General features: G+C 33.5%; 1 protein-coding gene across 1 annotated transcript; it reads right to left on the bottom strand.

Annotated features, from left to right (window-relative positions):
- Window positions 1-430: 430 nt before the first annotated feature.
- On the bottom strand, window positions 431-3,381 carry LOC123662517. Its single transcript, XM_045597360.1, has 3 exons — window positions 3,220-3,381; window positions 2,703-2,906; window positions 431-2,404 (listed from the first exon to the last, which is right to left on the bottom strand). Exons 1-3 carry the CDS (start codon window positions 3,340-3,342, stop codon window positions 431-433), a joined length of 2,301 nt encoding a protein of 766 aa, XP_045453316.1. The 5' UTR covers window positions 3,343-3,381.
- Between the last annotated feature and the right edge of the window lie 19,242 nt (window positions 3,382-22,623).

Genomic DNA, 22,623 nt, shown 5'->3' with positions numbered 1-22,623 from the left:
TGCTTCAGTTTGCATATACTCTAGATTATTGAAGATATTTGACACAACAGAGATATTGACTTTCCCTTATACACAGGTTGATAACTTATGCACATGTTGTTTTAGAATTTGTGTTTTTAATCATTTAACTATGACCCAAGAAACCTACAAAAATATTTCAGATAAGACAGTGAGGCAATAAATAAAAAACAACTTGTGTATACAAAATCATTTTTTTTTAACAAGTAAATACTACATTGTGCTATTCTTTGTAAGATAACTGACTTTGTTTTGAAATATAATTCTATAATAATAATTGGTATGAGGGGTATTTATTTGACACCTAGCAAACAGTCTTACAATCGTTTTGTAGATTAAACAATCAACAATTGGGATTGTGTTGTGTAAAACAAACAAATACTTTCATTTTGAAATATTTTAACAATTTAAATTATTCATTTTCAAATGAGAATTCATTAAATATGTCATCTAAAAACTGGGCCGGAGCAGTAACATCATTATATCTGCCCCACCCCAGGTACCACACCACACACATAACATGGGCACAACAACCTACAGTTCTGTTGCCCACAAGACAGCTGCAGCAATAACCTGATATAGCTTCGACACTATTGGCAACATTTTCATCTTTACTTATCAACAAATATGCATAATAAGTTCTGCCACCAATATGTCGAGACTTTATTCTCCCTCTCAGTAAGAAATGATTTGTGCCCAGAATAAGAGGAATATCTTCTTCAATTTCGTTATTAATTTCTATTGTGTAAGTGCCGTTTGTTCGTACGTGCTCACCGTAATATGAAGAAGCTTGCTTGAGCTGGTATGTCCCTAATGCAAATCTTTTCAAATCAGTTATGCTAAGTCTTGGGAACTGATCTAAATGTGGGTGGTGAGCATCAATGCTTACAAACGTAGCTCTTCGCCTATTATAATTTTCAATTCTTACAGTATTAGCAAGAACATTATCTATATGTAACCTACGTACCGCAATTGCCAAATATTCTGCTGCTTCTGGTATGTCTTCAATAAGTGGGTGCAATTTATTTGTTAAGGCACAGCCGTTCCGAAAATCGATCATTAAATGCTTAGCAGCTTTATTAAAAAACTCTTGGCGAAACAGTTTGAAGTCGCGTTTTAGACGACCATTGACCACTTCAACCACCCACCTACACATTGTTACACATCTCGACTTATTTGCTTGTTGTGTCGTAAGTTGATGCTCGCCTTCTGATAAAGACTCAGGCATATGAGCTTGATAGCCATATTCTATCAGTTCAGGTATTACATCCCTGAAACCTCTATCTAAAATAAAAATATCCCCCTCTCTAAAATATCTTCTCATTTCACCATTACTATTTCTAAATTCATTACTCATAATGGTAGCATCATTCACTGTCGCTCTATATGGACCTAAACAATCAAGGATATGGCCATCACAACAAACTATCATGAACGGCTTCACCAAATTAAGATGTTTATGTAAGCTGAAGGACTCTTTTTGAAATAAATAGTTGCTACTGCTTTGTACGTACACATATGTAGCATCACATATTACAATAGCGGGTCTCATTTCTGAAGAAGGATTAGGATTCCCGAACAGTCCTTCTGGAATTGTTTTATTCCTAGCTGCAACTTCTTCCACTGTCATGTGATTAAGGCCTAAATGTAAAGGAACCATCTGTTGGCTCATGCAGTTTCTTGCCTTATTCATATTTCTTTCTAAAGTGCTTCGGGGCATTTCAAATAAAGAACTGAGCCTTTCATTGCTATCACCGGTACGCAATTTGGCCAAATAAATACTTAATGCCACACTTGCAGAAGGCACTTCATTGTGCAGACTAGGCATTTCTGCTAAAAGTTCATGGAACTGAGCAGCTGTAACTCCAAGCCAATACTGGCAGAGATTGGGTGGCATCATATTTATGTTATTGAAATCCAACGTTCTTAAATTAATTCTCTCCATCATATTCAGCATGTGATCCATCTGTGATGCAGTAAAATCCCTAATATTAGATTGTAACTGCTCCCAACAATCATTTTCTAAATGGTATCTGCATACACGAGCAGAAGATGGAATGTATAATCTATAGCGACATAATAACATTTCCTTCACTCCAGTTGGTACCAATAAACGTTCAACATTTTCACATCCTGAAAATATACAATGTCTTGAGGTTGCTGCAACACGTGAATAAGTTTGTGATATTATTCTAGCAGTTTCTTGACGTTGTGGGACCGAAATATGTGGAAGTGGAGGCGTCACAGGTATATGTGGTGGTTCTCTATTATCAGTTTCCTCATTGAAGGCTTCAATAGGTCTATTGGCATCTTGCCGCGTTTGTTTTTGAACATTTCTCCTAGCAGCAAGCCAGCATGCAGTACAAACTCTATTCAGATGAGAAACCTGAAATTAAAATATTTGTTAAGCAATATATTTATAAAAATTACTAGAACAACTAATATTTTCTAAAAATCTTATCTTAATATGTATGGGTATGCTTTGATAATCATAAAGAGTACATTTTTCACTAAACAAGGTTGTTTAAAAAGGGTGTGAAAAGATTATTATGGGGTCGGCAATGCGTCATCAGGTGGGCTGTATGCTTGTTTATTGTTGTTGATATTAAAAAGGAGACTGAATGTAAGTTTTAAAAAATCACATATAATCATAGTAAAAAAAATACACAAAAAATAATATGTACCAAATGAGGAAATGTCCAACTAATTATAACATTCCTTTCTGGGCTGTCTGGATGTACAAGATGAGTGCGGGCCCGCAGAATAGATATACCACAAGCAAAGCACACATTTCTATGTCCAGACACGGGCGATTGGGCTGGTACACCATCGGGTACTTGTTGTAGCATTCCAAAGCACTCCAAGCATATTCTACTATTAGAAGAAACCTAGAAAGAAATTAATATTCTTAATACTTAGTTTATTTTTAGCTACTAAGCTTATTACATATAAATACCTAACTCACTGATATTAATTGGATGGATTGGAGCCCAGCATAATTATCAATGTTTTTTACTATGTCCAAAATAAATACAGCACTAAGCATGCGCCATATTGTAATATAAAGGCTTTGTAAACTCCAATTAGTAGTTTCAGTTCCCTCTTCTAATGAAATAGTTGCCTCAGTCATAAAGTCTACGAGTTTTTTAATAATTGCGAGGCTGAATAGGTTATAAAAATATGTTAATACTTTTAACTTACCGGCGTTGGTGATACCCAGACACGAAGAATATTCACCATAGGCTCTGTTGCATCTTCCACCATGCGCCAGCGCTGGTGCGCCAATCTCATAGAGCAATTGATACACCGGCGAGTAACATCCATTGTCGTAGATAGGTATAGGTTTGGTTCACAAACACACCGAAAGTAAAGAGTCTCTGTCTCAAATATATTTTCAATTTCTATAGTTCTAGGAGGAACACGAAGCTCAACTCGACAAAGAAAATAGAAAGAAAACAATAAAAAGCTCTGACACAATAACAAACGTACTTATTAGCACGAAAGTAGGTACGTCAGTAACAGTAAAACGAAATAGTTACACATTTGACTTATTTGATATCTTTTAAGTGAATATCGCATTATTGCCAGTTGTAGATCGATTATTGATTAATCGATTATGATTGACAAAACACTAAAACAGGATACTTTCAGATAGATTAATCAAATAAACTCATATTATTATCAAATAAAAATTGATTTTCTTTATTATTTAACATGTTATTATGAACTGCCAATTCGATATTTTAATAAAATAAATATAAGTGTATCGATTATATTTTGGTGAGTCGATTCGCTCGTACGAAAATTGCAATACTGAAGATTCAAATGTCAATAACAAAAAATACTTGGGAATTGCGAGTAAAACGGAAATGAATAAATTACTGCTTAATATGTGGATTCTTATCCGTCGAAGTTATGGCTAAGTATTTTACAATGGCTAGTGAAAATTAAAAACTTAGTTTTTAATATTAATTTGGTTTAGGCACAACGACGTGGAAGGAGGAAACCACCTATGGGCATTCCCTTTGAGTGTATACATGTTGGTAAAATGTGAACCGGTAACTTAAAGTTTCTGGAACATAACTTTTTACAAATCTGTACTTATAAAATGACTTAAATATACATTTGGTATATAGGAAGATAAATGTTTTTTAAAACACCAAATAACTCTTCTTACTTCCTGTGATTGATATTAATTGATAATTTATAATTAATTTTGTTTTTGTTATAAAAAAAAAATCTTTTTAACACGATGTCTAGAAAAGACAATGTATCATTTTCAATTAACTTGAAGAATGGCCAAAGAAAAGGTTAATCAAGATGCTTAGTATTAAGCATTCTTAATACAAGCAACTGGAATTTTACTAATTTGAAGCGAATGGTAAGGTTTGATAAGGAAAAACGAGTAAATAAGGAATCATGAGAGCGGTCCGGAAAAGGTCAGGGGAAAGGGAGGTTACATCCGCCGGATATACAGCCGCCCGTTCACTTAGCCAATGTATTTCATAATTTTCGTAGCTTAAAGGCTTCAGTTCAGAAGTTACCGAAGTACTCGAGGTCGTATAAATACAACTTTCATAAGCGAAGATAAAAATAAAAGTATAAAAGTGCATACGGAGGGCTCGCTTTGCTTTCAACTTAAAAGTATCGAAGAAAATCACGCCGTGATCCTGGCAAACAAGTTTGATTTCCTCCAGCCATCTTCAAAGGTTCTTACGGGTATAAGTAAAAAGCATAAAGAATGAAAGGGAAATAAATAAAAAATTCACAGAAAACACGGAGGTTGGAGTTTTTCCTGTCACCGGGCACAAACAATGCCTCTATTGTACCCCGCTTTCCCCCGACCTCTGGCTCGGAACAGGCTAGGAAACGAGCATCTTTTGTTACTAACCCCGCACCTCACCTCACAAACGAGAGCTTTGAACTCGCGGTCATCTGTTTACATAATGGCAAAAAAGACGTGCGAATGATAAGAATGCCACCTGTACTTTTACATCACGTAATACTGTAATTTAAAACTAACTTGTTTTTAGAATAATAATACTCGTTATAACTACATAAAGTGTTCATAAGCATGTACCAGTTTACCAGATAGATATCGTTTGAAGAGATAGATTTCAAGAGCAAAATATGGGCATAGACTTACTAGACCAATTTCGAACTAGAACAGCTTAGTTTTAAAATATCAAATCTCTGTTTCAAATTTATCACCTAGAAAATTGAAGATCATATTTTTATTTCGATAGGAGAAACATTTTCCCAACAATGGGACCCATTAATTGGAGACCGCTCTATGCCTTGGAAGAATACAAAACCGATTTTTTTGGGACCTCTTTGGGATCTGACACAACCTGAGGGTGTAGCTTTGAATATCACCTCTTACGCGGACAGCTTATGTTACTTTGAAATGAAAACACGGGTAGAACGCGAAAATATTTTATACCTAAATTTTCTATCTCAAATAATAAATTCTCAATATGACTGCAATCTACATATTTATCAAATTAGTTCTAATACTCCTCTTACACAATCTATTCGCCGAACAATACTTGGTACAAATTCTACATTTCAATAAGCCCATTATTGAATAGCAATTATCTGTATAACTTTTAGTACTGTAAAGGAGAATAAATGATCATCGTGCTCATCAAAGTTTTTCGAAAGGAAAGGCTTTTTCATTCAAACATTTGACTAACAAAGGCTTAAACATACAAAGATATATAAAATATCTTCTGCCATTGAAATATATAATAAATATGTTTTAGCAACTTAGTTAATTCTACTTACCGCTTGAAGCGAATAACTTAAAAAAAGAACTCAATGTTAATAAAAGCGTTAATGAAAAGTTTTTATGATTTACTTACTTCGTTTTTTGCACAAAAGTGCATGCAAAATTTATATATAAAGCAGACTTCATATTAAGAATTGTCTGTACCAGTTATTTCAATGAAGAACAGGTGACCCTGTCTGGTAAGTGGTGCGTGTGCCGTGTAGGTACTAAAGTACCTGCAGTTGCGGGTTTGATTCCCGCCCGAGATAGATATTTGTATTTGTTTTAATATAGCTCTGACCCTTCTCTTACAGGGACTGAGATGCCTATGCCCAGTAGTGGGATAACACAGATTGAAATAACCAAATTTAACTAAATTTACATATGAAATTGTAACAGATGATAGTGAATAAATACTTATAAAATAGCAAAACTTTTTAGTGACGTATGACGTATGTATGACGTATAAGTTTTTTTTTTAATTAATAGATATCGAAAGATTTACTTTAAAAAAAGTTACTGCTTCTAACAAATATTTAAATTATCATAGGTTTATTTTAACTGGAATATTTTTAAAGTGGAGCACGTGGACTTTAAACGAATAAACACGCTTTTAAAATCAAAGCAGTGCCGCAAACATATTAAGTATTGATGAATTTGTATAAAAGTTTACATTGTTTTCAATTTATGTGTATGCCAATCCACAGTACAACAGCTTCGCAGTTCAAGCTTCAAGATATCTTTTTGATTAAATTAGTTACAAAAATATATTCGAAAACTGTACTGATTGATCTGAAAATTGATCTGAAACGGCAACGACGAAACGTAAAAAAAAATGTTTAGTCGATCCATAGCTGGGCAAAACCTTCTTCTCCATCTAGAACGCTACGCCAATATAATGTAGTATAGCGGATTATTTTTCTACCAAGACTATCTATAGACTTATCATTATCTAGTGTTTACGATATAAACTGGAAGCACGAAGTTTTTATAAAAAAACACTCGATTGTTTCTCTTCAAAACACGGATATATACAAATTAGAATCTTGCAAATTTGTATATATAATTACTTCTCTTTGGAACGACTTTCGTAATTTAACGTACTTTTTTTCCGTATTTACATCTTTTAGATGTGCTAGGTATAAGAATATGCAACTCTGCTTACGTACTACATTAGGTGCACCAAAATTTCCACCTTTTTTATTTTTTAAAAGTAGTTGCATTCCTTTTACGTGAATTAAAACCATTTATACATATATTGTTTAAAACCATATATATTATAAATTGTTTTAATTTCTCTGCTAACCCTTAAACAGTAAGTCATGATAAGAATAATTATTTTTACTATGTTTGTATATTATGTCTGTATTATTTACTGCAGCTTCAAATAAATATTAAAATATACGAGTTTTTCTTTGATCTTCGGCCAACGTTATATGAAAATTTAAAATAGTCGAATAAATCGACGCCTCTCATTGTTTTTGTGTATTTACAAATAGCCAGAGGGCAAAATATTTCTTTTTTAGTGCCATTTTTTGGGTTCTGTCAATGATTTTAGCTCGACGTGGGTCAAATGCATTGGTCATAACTAACACATCTTTGTTGTCGTGCTGTCGTATAACATAAGTTGGAGGTATATTCATACATAAATTCTCTAGGATCCATTTTTGCAACCTTCCTTGGTATTTCTTCAATAGAAAGTGGTATCCCTTTACGCAAGAAATGTTGCAACACAATAAATAATATATAAGAATTCTATATCGCTACAGAGCTCCTTAACAGGCGTACGAACACTTTGTTTTGCTATTATTCAGTTAAAAATATGGACCACATCAAATCTCAAAATATTTTATAATGGCTGTGCTAATGGGGCCTGATAAAGGGCTAAGTTAGAAACCTGATACGTTAATAGGACTCTCGCACCATTAAACCAAAACATTTGTTGCGTCAAAACAATTGTCGAAAGGACAGTGTTTGAAACCATAAAATTCATATCAAATAATTACGGTCATTATGCCTCTAAAAGCTTTACTGAGCGCTGCTTTCATCAATGCGGTATTGCGGCTTATATTGTATTTTAATAAGTGTTATACCATTTGACATATCATTTGACTTTTATTACTGCTCAATGGACAAATTAGATGAAAGTTTTAGCAGATAAACAAAATACTAATATATGTAAATTGAGTGTGTGCGGAAAGTCATTACAGTATAATTTAGTATTTTCCAATTACTTACAAATATTATATCATGAATAATAGATTTCGTAGAGTAATCATATATGTACATAATAAAGATAATAGACATGAAAAGGAATTCTAGTGGATAGTTAATGTGGATCTTAACAAAAACATTACATGTCTGAATCCGAATAGTTAAATTTTGAAGTGTAAATTTGTTCAAAATTTCATCTCCCGCGGTGGTTAAAAAAATTGTGAGAAAATATTTATTTTTTTCTTTCCTTTTTGTTAAGTGATAAGGGAGCCTTTGACTAAGAGTATAACATTTAAAAGCTGTTACATTACAATATAAAAAATAGGACTGTTAAAAAGAAATAAACGGATATATTTTAAATTCACCTGTAAGTGGGGCGTATTGTTGTAAACGCGTCATTCCAATGCGAACGATATTTCTCAAACCATTACCATTCCGTACTGTTAATATTCTCTTATATTTATTAAGAAATATAAATTTATTCGTGGGAAAGAAATGAAACCTTACTTTTAAACGATACATACATCTATAAGGGATATTTTCTATTTACAATTTCAAATGAATGAAGGTTGAAGGTTTTTGGTAGGTAACGCGTTTACGGGTCTCGGGTGACGTGGAATAATTTTGCTTTCTGTGCTCACTCTGCACTCGTTTAGATATGAAAAAATAACGCTGAAACCGAGCAGAGAAAGTTTATTTTTTACGTTTTCTCTTTCGACTAACCCACATTGCTTATTCATATTAAACACGATGAAGCTTTAGTATATTCATCTAAAATAAAATATGTATATATTTGAATATGCTTAATATTGAAAATGGATACTTTGTTAATGGGTATACTTAACTACCTTGTTACTGAGTTCCTATGCTATACATATTATAGTACATAACATTTTATACACAACAATATTTCTTATCTATTATTACATAATTTAAAACATCATACTTATCTCATAGTATTCAATAAAAGTTACCACTTTTTTTATTCATACAACGCTTAATATAATTATTTCGTTTAGGCGAACTGTGATGTGAGTCGACAGTCGTATTTTCAAATTGAAATAGAACCGTTGAGCTTAGAGTAAATTTGAAATAATTGTTAGGAAGATGAAAATATTTTGAAAATTATAACTCCATGTAATAGGATTGCGTGGCGGACAGAGCTTGACTACACACTTACCTAGATACTGTGTTTCAAAGAGGAAAGTGTACCTTCCGCCTATTATATTGCAGCACCAGTAACTTATTTGATAGCTTTATAAAAATACTAGCTGTGCCCGCGGCTTCGACCGCGTTGAAATTAATGTGTCACAAAGTTTTCCCGGCAAATTTCCAGTGAAACTCTCATCAAAACCCTTCCTCTTGAAGCCCTCTCTCCATTGGTGAAACCGCATGAAAATCTGTTCTGTAGATTTTGAGGGAATCGATCATACAATTTGGGGACTTTGTTTTATAATACACTAACTGTTGCCCGTGACTACGTCCACGTGTTTATGAAGATATGCATTAGTAATGCATATCTTCATAGACACGTTAAGATGTTTAACGCAAATTATTTTTTATTTCAGTCACTTGAAATGCTTATTACACTAAGTAACTTTTCAAAAGGCACAATTTAGTATAATTTAATAGTTATTTTTATAAAACCTCTATATACACCACATTTTTAGTTTTATTTTCAGGCTGCAGTATAAATAACCTATCAGGCGAACTTATAGCTGCTGTATATGTTTCATACAAACTATCAACCCCAATTAAACCCCGCGGTGGAATATCGCAAAATCTATATATCTATAACTATAATCTACCTCCCTGCCAAATTTCATCTTTGTCCATCCTGAATGGACAAAGATGAAATTGGATGGACCATTCAGCGGTTTTTGAGTTCTCGTGATGAGGGCGTCAGTGACTTTTTCTTATATATATATAGATTACGATGCATTATTTGGACAACTCCTCAACATCTATAGAGCCTACCTGCCAAATTTTAAGTTTGTAGGTGTTATAGTTTCGGAGATTTTGTGATGAGTGAGTGACCTTTCGCTTTTATATATATATAGCTTTTATATTATTTATATTATTTATTTTATATTATTTATATTTATAGCTTTTATATATATTTTTATATATAGATAGATAATAATAAGTTATGTAACACTCTGACAAAATATATATAAAACAGAGTACTTTGTACTAATAATAAAAGTACGTAAAAAACTGGTACACAATGTCGCGAGTAAATAGAACTTGCAAAAATAAGTTTGTAACATTTATATGAACCGGAATTCAGGACGTAGACGTCTTGGTAATGGTGTTTTTGCAACTGACTAAGCGGTTTTAGCTAGTAATTTTATTTCACACACAAATTGGATTTCTCCTCGTAATACAAGTTGACTCGAAGTCAAATATTATTCGTAGTAGGATATTATCATGTTAGTTTCTGGGGAAATTGTTTTTATACTATTCGAGTTTTTTTTTCTCTAGATCCTTTTATATTTTCGTTGTGTAACTTTTAAAATAGCGTAATCATAGTCGACTCAAATACGAGTATACATATTATGAGTATCAATTGAAGGAATGAAATTGTCGTTTCTATATTCTTTAACTGATTTGTCATACTTAGATGTAAAAATTATCTAATACTTAAATATCTACTAATATTTTAAAAAAGAAATGAATCTGAATTGATAAATCTAAAATCTGATCTTATCTGATAACTAAAATTATAAACATACCTAATTGTATGAATTAAATTTATTATTAATTAATTTGTTTCTTCAGTATTTTTTAAAGTTTCATCAATTGAAATTAATAATTTTAAAACTTAAACTGCAGTTTGAAAAATAGAAACTAAAGATACTATTTGATAATTTATGTTAAGATTTTTAGAAACCAACATAAGCATATCTGCACATTATGTAAGCCTTTCTGGCTTTTTTTATTTCAGTTTTTCACCTTTTTAACTTAACATAAGCAAAAATAATGTAGACGAATATTAAGAACGTAACATTCACCTCTCCATACTAAAATTTCATGATAAATATTGAACATTGCTCAGTTAAATGAAAATAAACTGCAGTGAAAATATAAAAGAGGGAGCGTTACAGGAAATATGCTTCACTTTTCGCTATTATATCAGTAAATAAAGGAAGCCGGAAAAGAGATGGGTCGCAAAGTTTAAATAACAAACAGTTGTACTCATTCGCTTCAAAACATCGTGATACGCACTCTGTTTAAGATTCGGGTTATATTTCTTTTTTATAAAGCTATAGAATCTTATAAATGGTATAATGTGATTAGTGTGTTGTGTAAAAATTAAATTTTTATCCGTAAGACTATTTATCTTAACATTGATGGAGTATCGTTGAAGTCAGTACCTCTTCACGCTATTATTGGATATTGAGTTGGTGTAGAGGTTACATCAAATGGGCTATTGCATTAGTGGTTTAAATGACCAGTAACCTGAGTGACCGAGCTTAGCTCGGTATTTTTAGTAAATCGTGTTTTTTTCGGAATCATATTTAAAATACGAATTACATATTGATAAAATATGAATATTTTTTTTCGATTTTATCGACATCATAATAAAAAATATGAACTGGTTATTTAAATAAAAAATAACGAGTGCAATTAGACAAAAAAATAATCGATCTGGAAACATGAGGATTTGAACCAAGGTCTTTATGTATGTTCGGGGATAACTCCGTCGTTTATAAACCGATTTTGATAATCCTTTTTTGATTGGAATAGAAAAGAGATATCCCTACTTTGGTACCATGATAAGAAAATCAGGATCTGACGATGGGATCCCTGAGAAATCAAGGGAAACTCTCGAAAATCCGCATAACTTTTTACTGGGTGTACCGATTTTAATGATTTTTAATTTGATTGAAAGCCGATGTTTATCATGTGGTCACATTTAAATTTCATCGAGATTTGATTACAACTTTTGGAGTAATCTTTGATAATGCGTATTTACTTGACTATTGTTTCGTCTACCTACGTTGTATTACCTGTCGATATAATCGAAGTCGGTTTGTTTTCGTTTGCCTGCAAACACAATTGTTAACCCCTAAGCTATTACGGAGGTTTTTAAACGCAGTTAACAGTTAAACTTTCGAAGAGATGATCTTCGCAGTATTATTATGTAAGAAGCATACACGATAACAACTGCTCTGGTGTAGTGGTCCGAGTAGTCACCTAAACACCGACAGTTTGCGAGTTCGATTCCCGATCGGGATGGATATTTGTATTTGTACAAATGTTTCTTTCCGGTTTAGGTGTCGGTCCTCACTCCCCACCGTGCCTCGGAAATCACGCTAAGGCGCCGTTTCCGGTTGTTATCATAAATACCTGATAACGATTCTTACTCATAGTAGAGAATATATGCGCCAATCTGCAATGGCGCAGCGTGGTAGATTAAGCTCTAATCCTTCTCCTACATGGAGAAAGAGGCCTATGCCCAATGAGATGTTACAGCCTTAATGCAGAACTGCAGAAGCATACACTAAAATACCATCAATCAACCTTTTTTTATTTTAATCTGCTCATTAACCACACCACAATGATGAGTAAACGTCTTTACAATAAATAAGGAAAAGTATTATCATTCAATCGAAACTGTGTTAAGACAATCCGGTTGGAGAGAGTCAATAAAAAGTCATTGTTATGTGTCCATTCCGATAAATTGAAAAGGGATTTGTCCCTCAGATTAATTTGATTTCTTCGACCCACACAGATGTAGCTATGGCCGGTCGTACGTGTCTGTACAGCTTTTTAATATAAGTTAAGTTCGATAGGAGTAAAGATGTTAATCCCCTTTTTACCCATATTCTCTTACTAAATTTATAATAAAACACAGTTTTTTTTTAATAGTATCTGCGGAGTTTCTTGCCGATTCTTCTCTACAGAACCTAAATTCCGAATCGGTATTAGCTTCACGTTAACTATAATGTATTCATTAAAACAAATATAACCATAAGTACCATAATAAGTACCATATGATTTTGATATTGTTGTTCTTTTCACCTTCATCGAGCTTAGATGCATAATATTTGCTACGCTTTTATCGCGAAATGCGAGAATTTACATCATACAATAAAGCAACGGAATTCGCTTCGTATCTTTGTAATAATAATAAGTATATTATCTTTTACCTATGCCATATAATGCCGGTATATGTTTTGACTACTTGAACCTTATCTTTAAGTATGTCTATATGTCACAGAATACTTGTGAAAACCTTTTCAACTCCAAAGAAGAGCTCGTCTACGATGACATCATTAGCCACGGCTTGTAAACAAGATTGAGATAACTCAACGCTATCAAAAAACGAAATATAATATTTTTTTACTTTTATTACTACAGTTATTATTACATGCTTACTATTATATGTTACTTTCTTTTTATTATTATTGTATGTGATATAAAGGAAGAATAATATAAGATGATACTTATATTAAGGAGGAAAGTGATGAAGATTGTATGAATTTACTTTTAATTCTTTTATTTCTTAATTCACGAGTATGTTTCATGTAATACATAATATTTTGGATTATGTTGATACGTAATAAAGGTTTTTATAATGACATCTTATGTATAAAATTCTCGTGTCACAATGTTATTACCACAATTAACACACTCCTCTGAAACGGCTGAACAGATTTTATGAAATTTTGAGTGCATATCGGGTAAGTACTGAGAATCGACCAACATCTATTTTCATACCCCTAATTTATAAGGGGGGGTTAAGGGGGCTTATAACATATATAGCAAAACAACGTTTGCGGGGTCAGCTAGTATTCAATAGAAAATCTGCAAATGGCAAAGATAATGTTTCACGGTAGACAGTTAGTTAAGGCAATTGAAACTCTTCTAGGTTTAAGATAAAACATATAATATTCATACTGTCTTTACGATTTCATTGACCTTAAATCTCGACCGTAGCTATCAATCTCTATCTTATCTTCTTAATTCTACGTGGCACTGATGAAATCACCCGTCCTATTCTGGCACAATTAAAAGTTAATGGCTTTTAATATACAGATGAATGAACAATAATTGAAAAAGTTCAAATAAAAAACGCTAAAATCCTATTAGGTATATTTGTTTTAACTAAAACTAATTTACTTGCCAAAACTGTAATGAATGAAATAACTGATCAATATTTTGATCTAGTATCATTCAGCGCTGTTTTTATCCGTAATAAAAATATTTAAAATTAGCTACCGATAGACAAACGCTTCAGCCTGTAATATCCCACTACTGGGCATAGGCCTCTTTCCCCATGTAGGAGAAGGATCAGAGCTTATTTCACCACGCTGATCCAATGCGGATTGGCGGATATATTCCCTACTATGAGTAACGATCGCTATCAGGTGTATATGATAGCAACCAGGACCGACGGCTTAGCGTGCTCTCCGAGGCACGGTGGGGAGACCCACTAAGACTACACAAACACCCAGACCACGGCAAACACCTGTATGGCCAATACAAATGTTTGTCATGTTCGGAGATCGAACTCGCAACCGCCAGCGCAACAGGTACAATCCATGGCTGTGACCGTTGCGCCAACGCGTCGTCCAACCGATAGACAAACGGGCCTTATGATTAACAAAAAACATACACTGATATGTTTCAAAGCGGATAGAACCGCAAAGGGACCATCTTGTGTAATAATCAGAATAAAAATCACTTTCTGACTTTTTAATGCTTTAGTAAATAGCAAAACAAAGTGAATAGAATTTGCGGGAAAAGTCAATGTTCCAATGTTAGTTGCTTCTTCTTATGAATAATGTGCAAAAAAAAGGACTTAAATTACATAGACAAGTAATGCAACGTAAGTAGATGAAAAAAATTAACAAATGCACTAGTCGTCACTACGATTTTCGAGGGTTCTCCTCGATTTCTCTAGGATTCCATCATCAGATCCTGGTTTCCTTATCATGGGATATACATACCCTTGAGATATCTCATTTCCAAGTTTTTTTTTATTGAAATCGGTTCATAAATGACAAAGTTATTCCCAAACAGACATAAATGTACACATATACTGTCGAATTGAGTAACCTCCTCCTTTTAGAAGTAGGTTAAAAACAAATTAAATTATCTATATTAATATTATAAAGCTGTAGAGTTTGTTTGTTTGTTTGTTTGAACACGCTAATCTCAGCAACTACTAGTCCTATTTGAAAAATTCTTTCAGTTTTCGATAGCCTATTTATCGAGGAAGGCTATAAGCTATATATCATTACGCTAAGGTTAATAGGAGCAGAGCACCAATGAAGAATGTTTCAAAATCGGGGATTTTTTCCTTTTGTTAGCTTCCCTAGTTAGCCCAAAGAAACTGTTCCACGCGGACGAATTCGTGGGCAGAAATTAGTTAAAGATAATTCACCTCTAATCTATCTATAATATATATAAACGCGAAAGGTCATTCATCACGAAATCTCCGAAACTATAACACCTACAAACTTGAAATTTGGCAGGTAGGCTCCTTATAAGAAGTAGACATCCGCTAAGAACGGATTTTACGAAACTCAACCCCTAAGGGGGTAAAATGGGGGTTGGAAGTTTGTATGAGAGTCCCATGTTTTTGACGTAAGAGACTTGAAATTTAAAATGTATGCTCTATAGATGGTAACAAGGTGTTCAAATAATGTATCTTTAGAAATCAACTCCCTTTTGGGGTTAAAACGGGGGATGGTAGGTTGACTCACTCATCATGAAATCTCCGCAACTAAAACAGCGACAAACTTGAAATTTGGCAGGTAGGTTCCTTATAGGACTTAGACATCCGCTAAGAACGGATGTTACGAAATTCGACCCCTAAGGGGATAAAACGGGGGTTGGTAGTTTGTATGAAAGTCCTATGTTTTTGAACTGAAACTGAAATTTAAATGTATGCTCTACAGATGGTAAGAAGGTGTCTAAATAATGTATCTTTAGAAATCAACTCCCTTTTGGGGTTAAAACGGGGGATGGTAGGTTGACTCACTCATCATGAAATCTCCGCAACTAAAACAGCGACAAACTTGAAATTTGGCAGGTAGGTTCCTTATAGGACGTAGACATCTGTTAATACCGAGTTTTATGAAACTCGACCCCTAAGGGGTTAAAAGTGGGGTTGAACGTTTCTATGAAAGTGCTATGTTTTTGAAGTAAGATACTTGAAATTTAAAATGTATGCTCTACAGATGGTAAGAAGGTGTCTAAATAATGTATCTTTAGAAATCAACTCCCTTTTGGGGTAAAAACGGGGGATGTTACGTTGACCCACTCATCACGAAATCTCCGAAACTATAACAGCTACAAATTTGACATTTGGCAGGTAGGTTCCATATAAAGCGTAGTCATATGCTAAGAACTGATTTAACGTAACTCGACCCTTAAAGGGGTAAAACGTGGGTTGGAACTTTGTATGAAAGTCCTATGTTTTTGAAGTAAGAGATTTGAAATTTAAAATGTATGTATAGATAGTAAAAAAAGTATCCAAATAATGTATCTTTAGATATCAACTCCTTTTTGGGGTTAAAACGGGGGTTGGTAGGTTGACTCACTCATCACGAAATCTCCGAAACTATAACAGTTATAAACTTAAAATTTGTCAGGTAGGTTTCTTATAAGGCGTAGGCGTCCACTAAGAACGGACTTTTACGGAACTTGACCCCTAAGGGGATAAAACGGGGGTTGGAAGTTTGTATGAAAGTCCTATGTTTTTAAAATAAGAGACTTGAAATTTAAAATGTGTGCTCTGTAGTAGATGGTGAAGAGGTGTCCAAATAATGCATCTTAATCTATAATATATATAAAAGCGAAATGTCTCTTATCACGAAATCTCCGAAACTATACCACCTATAAACTTGAAATTTGACAAGTAGGCTCTTTATAGGACGTAAACATCCGCTAAGAACGGATTTTATGAAATTCGACCCTTAAGGGGGTAAAACGGGGGTTGGAAGTTTGTGTGAAAGTCCCATGTTTTTGAAGTAAGAGACTTGAGATTTTAAATGTATACCTTATAGATTATGAGAAGGTGTCCAAATAATGTATCTTAGAAATCAACTCTCTTTTTGAGTTAAAACGGGAGATGGTAGGTTGACTCACTTATCACGAAACCTCCAAAACTATAACAGCTATAAACTTGAAATTTGGCAGGTACGTTCCTTATAGGGCGTAGACATCCGTTAATCTAAAGGGATAAAACGGGGGTCGGAAGTTTGTATGAAAGTCTTATGTTTTTGAAGTAAGAGACTTGAAATTTAAAATATATGCTCTATAGATGGTGAGGAGGTGTCCAAATAATGCATCGTAATCTGTGTATATAAAAGAGAAAGATCACTAACTCACTCATCAAGAGAACTCAAAAACCGCTGGATGGTCTATCCATCCAGCGGTACGTCCAGGTTGGACCAAGATAAAATTTGGCAGGGAGGTAGATTATAGTTAGCAGACGTCCGCTAAGAACGGATTTTACGATATTCCACCGCTAAGGGGGTTTAATTGGGGTTCATAGTTTGTATGAAACATATACAGCCTGAAAATAAAACTAAAAAAGTGATGTATAGTGATTTTTTTTAAAAATAACTATTAAATTATACTAAATTGTGCCTTTTAAAAACTTACTCAGTTTGATAAGCATTTCAAGTGACTGAAATAAAAAAATAATTTGCGTTAAACAACTTAATAATAATGCATATATTCATAACCACGCGGACGTAATCGCGGGCAACAGTTAGTGTATTATAAAACAAAGTCCCCAAAAGTGTATGTGACCGATTTGCTCAAAATCTACTGAACGGATTTTCATGCTGTTTCACCATTAGAGAGAGGGCTAATAAGAAGGTTTACGGAACCGCTAAGCCGATTTTGATGAGAGTTTAACTATAATTTTGCCGGGAAAACTTTGTGACACACTAATTTCAACGCGGGCGAAGCCGCGGGCACAGCTAGTCTATAATATATATAAAAGCGAAAGGTCACTCATCACGAAATCTCTGAAACTATAACAGCTACAAATTTGACATTTGGCAGGTAGGCTCCTTATAGGACGTAAACATCCACTAAGAACGGATTTTAAGAAACTCGACCCCTAAGGGGGTAAAACGGGGGTTGCAAGTTTGTATGAAAGTTCTATGTTTTTGAAGTAAGCGACTTGAAATTTAAAATTTATACCTTATAGATGATGAGAAGGTGTCCAAATAATGTATCTTTTGAAATCAACTCCTTTTTGGGGTTAAACGGGGGATGGTAGGTTGACTCTCTCATCACGAAACCTCCGAAACTATAACAGCTGCAAACTTGAAATTTGGCAGGTAGGCTCCTTATAAGGCGTAGACATCCGCTAAGAACGGGTTTTACGAAACTCGACCCCTAAGGGGGTAAAACGGGGGCTGGAAGTTTGTATGAAAGTCCTATGTTTTTGAAGTAAGAGGCTTGAAATTTAAAATGTTTGCTCTATAGATGGTGAGAAGGTGTCCAAATAATGTATCATTAGAAATTAACTCCCTTTTAGAGTTAAAACGGGGGGATGGTAGGTTGACTCTCTTATCACAAAATCTCCAAAACTATAACAGCTACAAATTTGTCATTTGGCAGGTAGGTTTCTTATAGGGCGTAGACATTCGCTAAGAATGGATTTTACCAAACTCGAGCCCTAAAGGGATAAAACGGGGGTTGGAAATTTGTATGAAAGTCCTATGTTTTTGAAGTAAGAGACTTGAAATTTAAAATATATGCTCTATAGACGATGAGGAGGTGTCCAAATAATGCATCGTAATCTATATATATATATATATATATATATATATATATATATATATATATATATATAAGAGAAAGGTCACTGACTCACTCATCACGAGAACCCAAAAACTGCTGGAGGGTCCATCCATCCAGGATGGATAAAGATAAATTTGGCAGGGAGGTAGATTATAGTTAGTAGATTATGTAGTAGAGTAGAGAGATTTTGCGATATTCCCCGCTAAGGTGGTTTAATTGGGGTTGATAGTTTGTATGAAACATATACAGCAGTTATAAGTTCGTTGATAGGTTATTTATACTGCAGCCTGAAAATAAAACTAAAAATGTGGTATATAGAGAGGTTGTATAAAAACAACCATAAATTATACCAAATTGTGCCTTTGAAAAAGTTACTCAGTGTAATAAGCATTTCAAGTGACTGACATGAAAAAAATGCGTTAAACATCTTAATAGTTATGCATATCTTCATAACCACGCGGATGTAGTCGCGGGCAACAGTCAGTGTATTATAAAACAAAGTCCCCAAAAGTGTATGTGATTGATTCCCACAAAATCTACTGAACGGATTTTCATGCGGTTCAAGAGGAAGGTTTATGGAACGGCTAAGCCGATTTTAATGAGATTTTCACTGGAAGTTTGCCGGTAAAACTTTGTGATGAACACATTGATTTCAACGCGGGCGAAGCCGCGGGCACAGCTAGTGTACCCATAAAATCATTAAAATTGTTAATGCTATTTACCAATTCTCATAAAAATCACGTTAGAAATTCTAACACATAACTACAAGTTTCTGGTATAACGTTTCTCACAGACGACTAACTCGTAGTAGTAATTATAGCAACGTATACTAATATGCTTCATTCCTTGTCAAACTAAAATCCACTTTCAAAAACTTTAAGTTCTCTAAGGAAATCGAATAAATTGAAATACTAAAATATCTTAAAATATAATTATTGCGCTTCATTAAAACAATACGTATTTCCATTTATTGTTCCGTTTATTTAAATAAGTGAATATCAAAAGTCAATAACAGTACATTTAAGCTAATAGACTCTGGAAACGTGCAATTTTCTTTATCTTTAAAATGTAAAATATTCTATCTTACAAGGCAGCTTGTTTTTATTGACGGTAAAGACAGGTACGGTAAAGTTATAACGCAAGTGTGTTTGAGCGTAATAAACCTATAAACAGTTATTATCTTTCCATTAGGGCGAAGCGTGCCCCTAGAACGAACCATCATCTCAAACAGGATAGATAATAACGGTTCACTCCCCCAACGTCACTGGAAGTGAAACAGGATGGGATAGAAAATTAAATATCATATAAAATAAAAAGGACTCATCGCATTTTTGCACGAGCTTAGTCTTCTTATGAATTAAATTTGTGGATCTACTGATAAGACATACTTATATTCAGTTTTAGTTTTTTGTTATAAAATACACTGATGAGACTTGCGCACTTTTCAGAAAAAAGCAATCCGGTAAATCTTTTACCGGTTTCCTTAGTATCAATTGAAAAATCTTTCTCTCTTTAAATAAACTCACATGAATAAAGAACAGCTAACGTGTCGATCAGGCTTTTATAATTAAATTATTATCTTTAAAATGACATTGTTAATCTTTCTAAGTTTCGGGTTAATCAAGCAACGTTTATTTACTTTACTTTAAAATGTAAAAATGTATTGAGACAAGATGCTTTATAGCCTGTATGTAATATTTCACTAAAAAGAGACAATTCTTCTTACACACACATGCGGTCGTCTGTTCCGATGGACGATGACGGCCGACTGTTATCGCTCATTTTTTTATCTATATGCATACATAGAAATAATACAAACATAAACAAATAAATACAAATATTACTCAGGCGGGAATATACATATATGCGGGATATTTGCAGAAACAATATTTAAAACAAAGTAATAAATTTTTACTTAATTTGCTAAAAATTAGTCGTAGTGTAAATAAATGCTCAAAGATTAATCAGATTTTTAGATAGTAAAATGATGAAAACTAAAATTACTTTTTTAAAAGAAAATAATGAATTGTATTGTAGTTTGTAAATGTAACACAATGCCACTTATCAATATCACGACTACGATTCTCGTTCTTCATATAGGAAAAGGATTGGGTCTTAATCCACCACGTTGCTCTCATGCACTCTTCGAGGCACGGTGGGGAGATCCACAAGGACATACATACAAAACCGAAATATTTTTACAAATATTAATCCCGAGCGGGAATCAAATCCACAAACCGTCGGTGTTTAGGCGTCTATACGTACCACTACACCAGAGCGATTGTTAGATAATTATCATTAATTATTTATATGAACTTCTTACAAAATAGAGATAATAATAGAAACATGAGATTAACAAAAACTAAATCCCTGCTTTCATCAGAAACAATTCTCGAGACGCAGCCATGAAACAAATGAACATGTAATAGCAGTGCATTTTTGTGGAAAAATGACCTCACATTCTGCGAACCAGCTTTGTCATAAGCTAGAAATGTGAAATCCCTTCATGAGACTATCACCTAAAGCTTCTTTATTCCTACATTTATTATAGACTTGAAGTTGTATCATCTATTTTATAACTCTCGACGCAAAAAGAAGAGTGCTAAGTTGGATGTATCTGTATGTCTTTAACGTCGTACCTCCTAAACGATTTTTTTTCAGCGGGATAAATAATTCAAGAAAAAATAATCCTAGAAAAATAAAACCAAGAAACTCAAATATATTATATCGAAACTTGACAAATAAAAACGCCGCACAACTATAGTTTCGGTTTAAAACTTGAGCAGATGTCTTAATTTTGAATAGTCGTTGTTTTTATCAAAATATTTGTTGCCAAACTACTCGGCTTGCGCAAATTCATTTAAAACTTTCAAACTGTATATCATTAAAGTAATTTCGATTTTACTATTTGTTTAACTTTTCTAGTCCTAAAAGGAGTGGAGGGTCAACATTTTATGCAGAAAAATACTTCAGTATAGAGGAATAAAATGAGCTATTTGTGATTTAAAAATATGTTATAATACTCTAAAGGGTTTTTAATACAATGCAAAGATATATGCTTTTGACAATTTTATGTTAAATGTCATTGCATTACAATACGGTGCAACAGAGGTGGCAAACGAGTTAACGCCTAAGACCTTCGTTCGAAGGGTATTCGCACAATAAATGGATTCATTTTTAATTTTTCCAAACCCAAAATCGAACTAAAAATAAATCTTGACATTTTATTTTTGTCGACAGTGTGCCTATACGTTACTTTATACCAATTTGTACGGTTTTTGCAAGGCACAAATATCAATACAAAAATACAGTTGCAATCATAATTTGGGTCACATATCTCACAACTTCTATCAAATTTTAAATAAACTTAGCATTTTAAATCTAAATGGTGCCTAGATTAGATTCTTGTCGCTTAATTATTGTACGTCCCGTAACCGTTTTGTTCTATACCATTTAGTTCTAAAGAAGACAAGCAAATATAAATATATGTTTAAAAACACTTTGCAAATTATTACATTTCCTTCAACTGTTTTTTATACAACTAGGTTAGCAAACAAGCCTATAGACCACATGATGGTAAGTGGCTATCGTAACCCATAGATGCTTGCACCACCAGAAACTTTGCACACGTATCAAGGACCGATGACAATGCAATAATACAATAACAGTTTCCCAATATCCTTATTAGGACCGCCAGGATTAATAAATTCTTTCGTGGATCCGCTGTAGGTAAGAGAGTTAAAGCTAGTGCACGATCTGCGCATGCCTGCAGTTTCGGACTTACTCTTTAGCTCGGGCACTCCGCACAGAACAACGGAGGCATATACTTTTTCAGGCCAGTT

The sequence above is a fragment of the Melitaea cinxia genome, chromosome 18 (genome assembly GCF_905220565.1).
Source record: "Melitaea cinxia chromosome 18, ilMelCinx1.1, whole genome shotgun sequence".
In the NCBI taxonomy this organism is placed as follows: Eukaryota; Metazoa; Arthropoda; class Insecta; order Lepidoptera; family Nymphalidae; genus Melitaea; species Melitaea cinxia.
The sequence above is the reverse complement of the archived record's forward strand: the minus strand, read 5'-3'. Positions and strand labels throughout refer to the sequence as shown.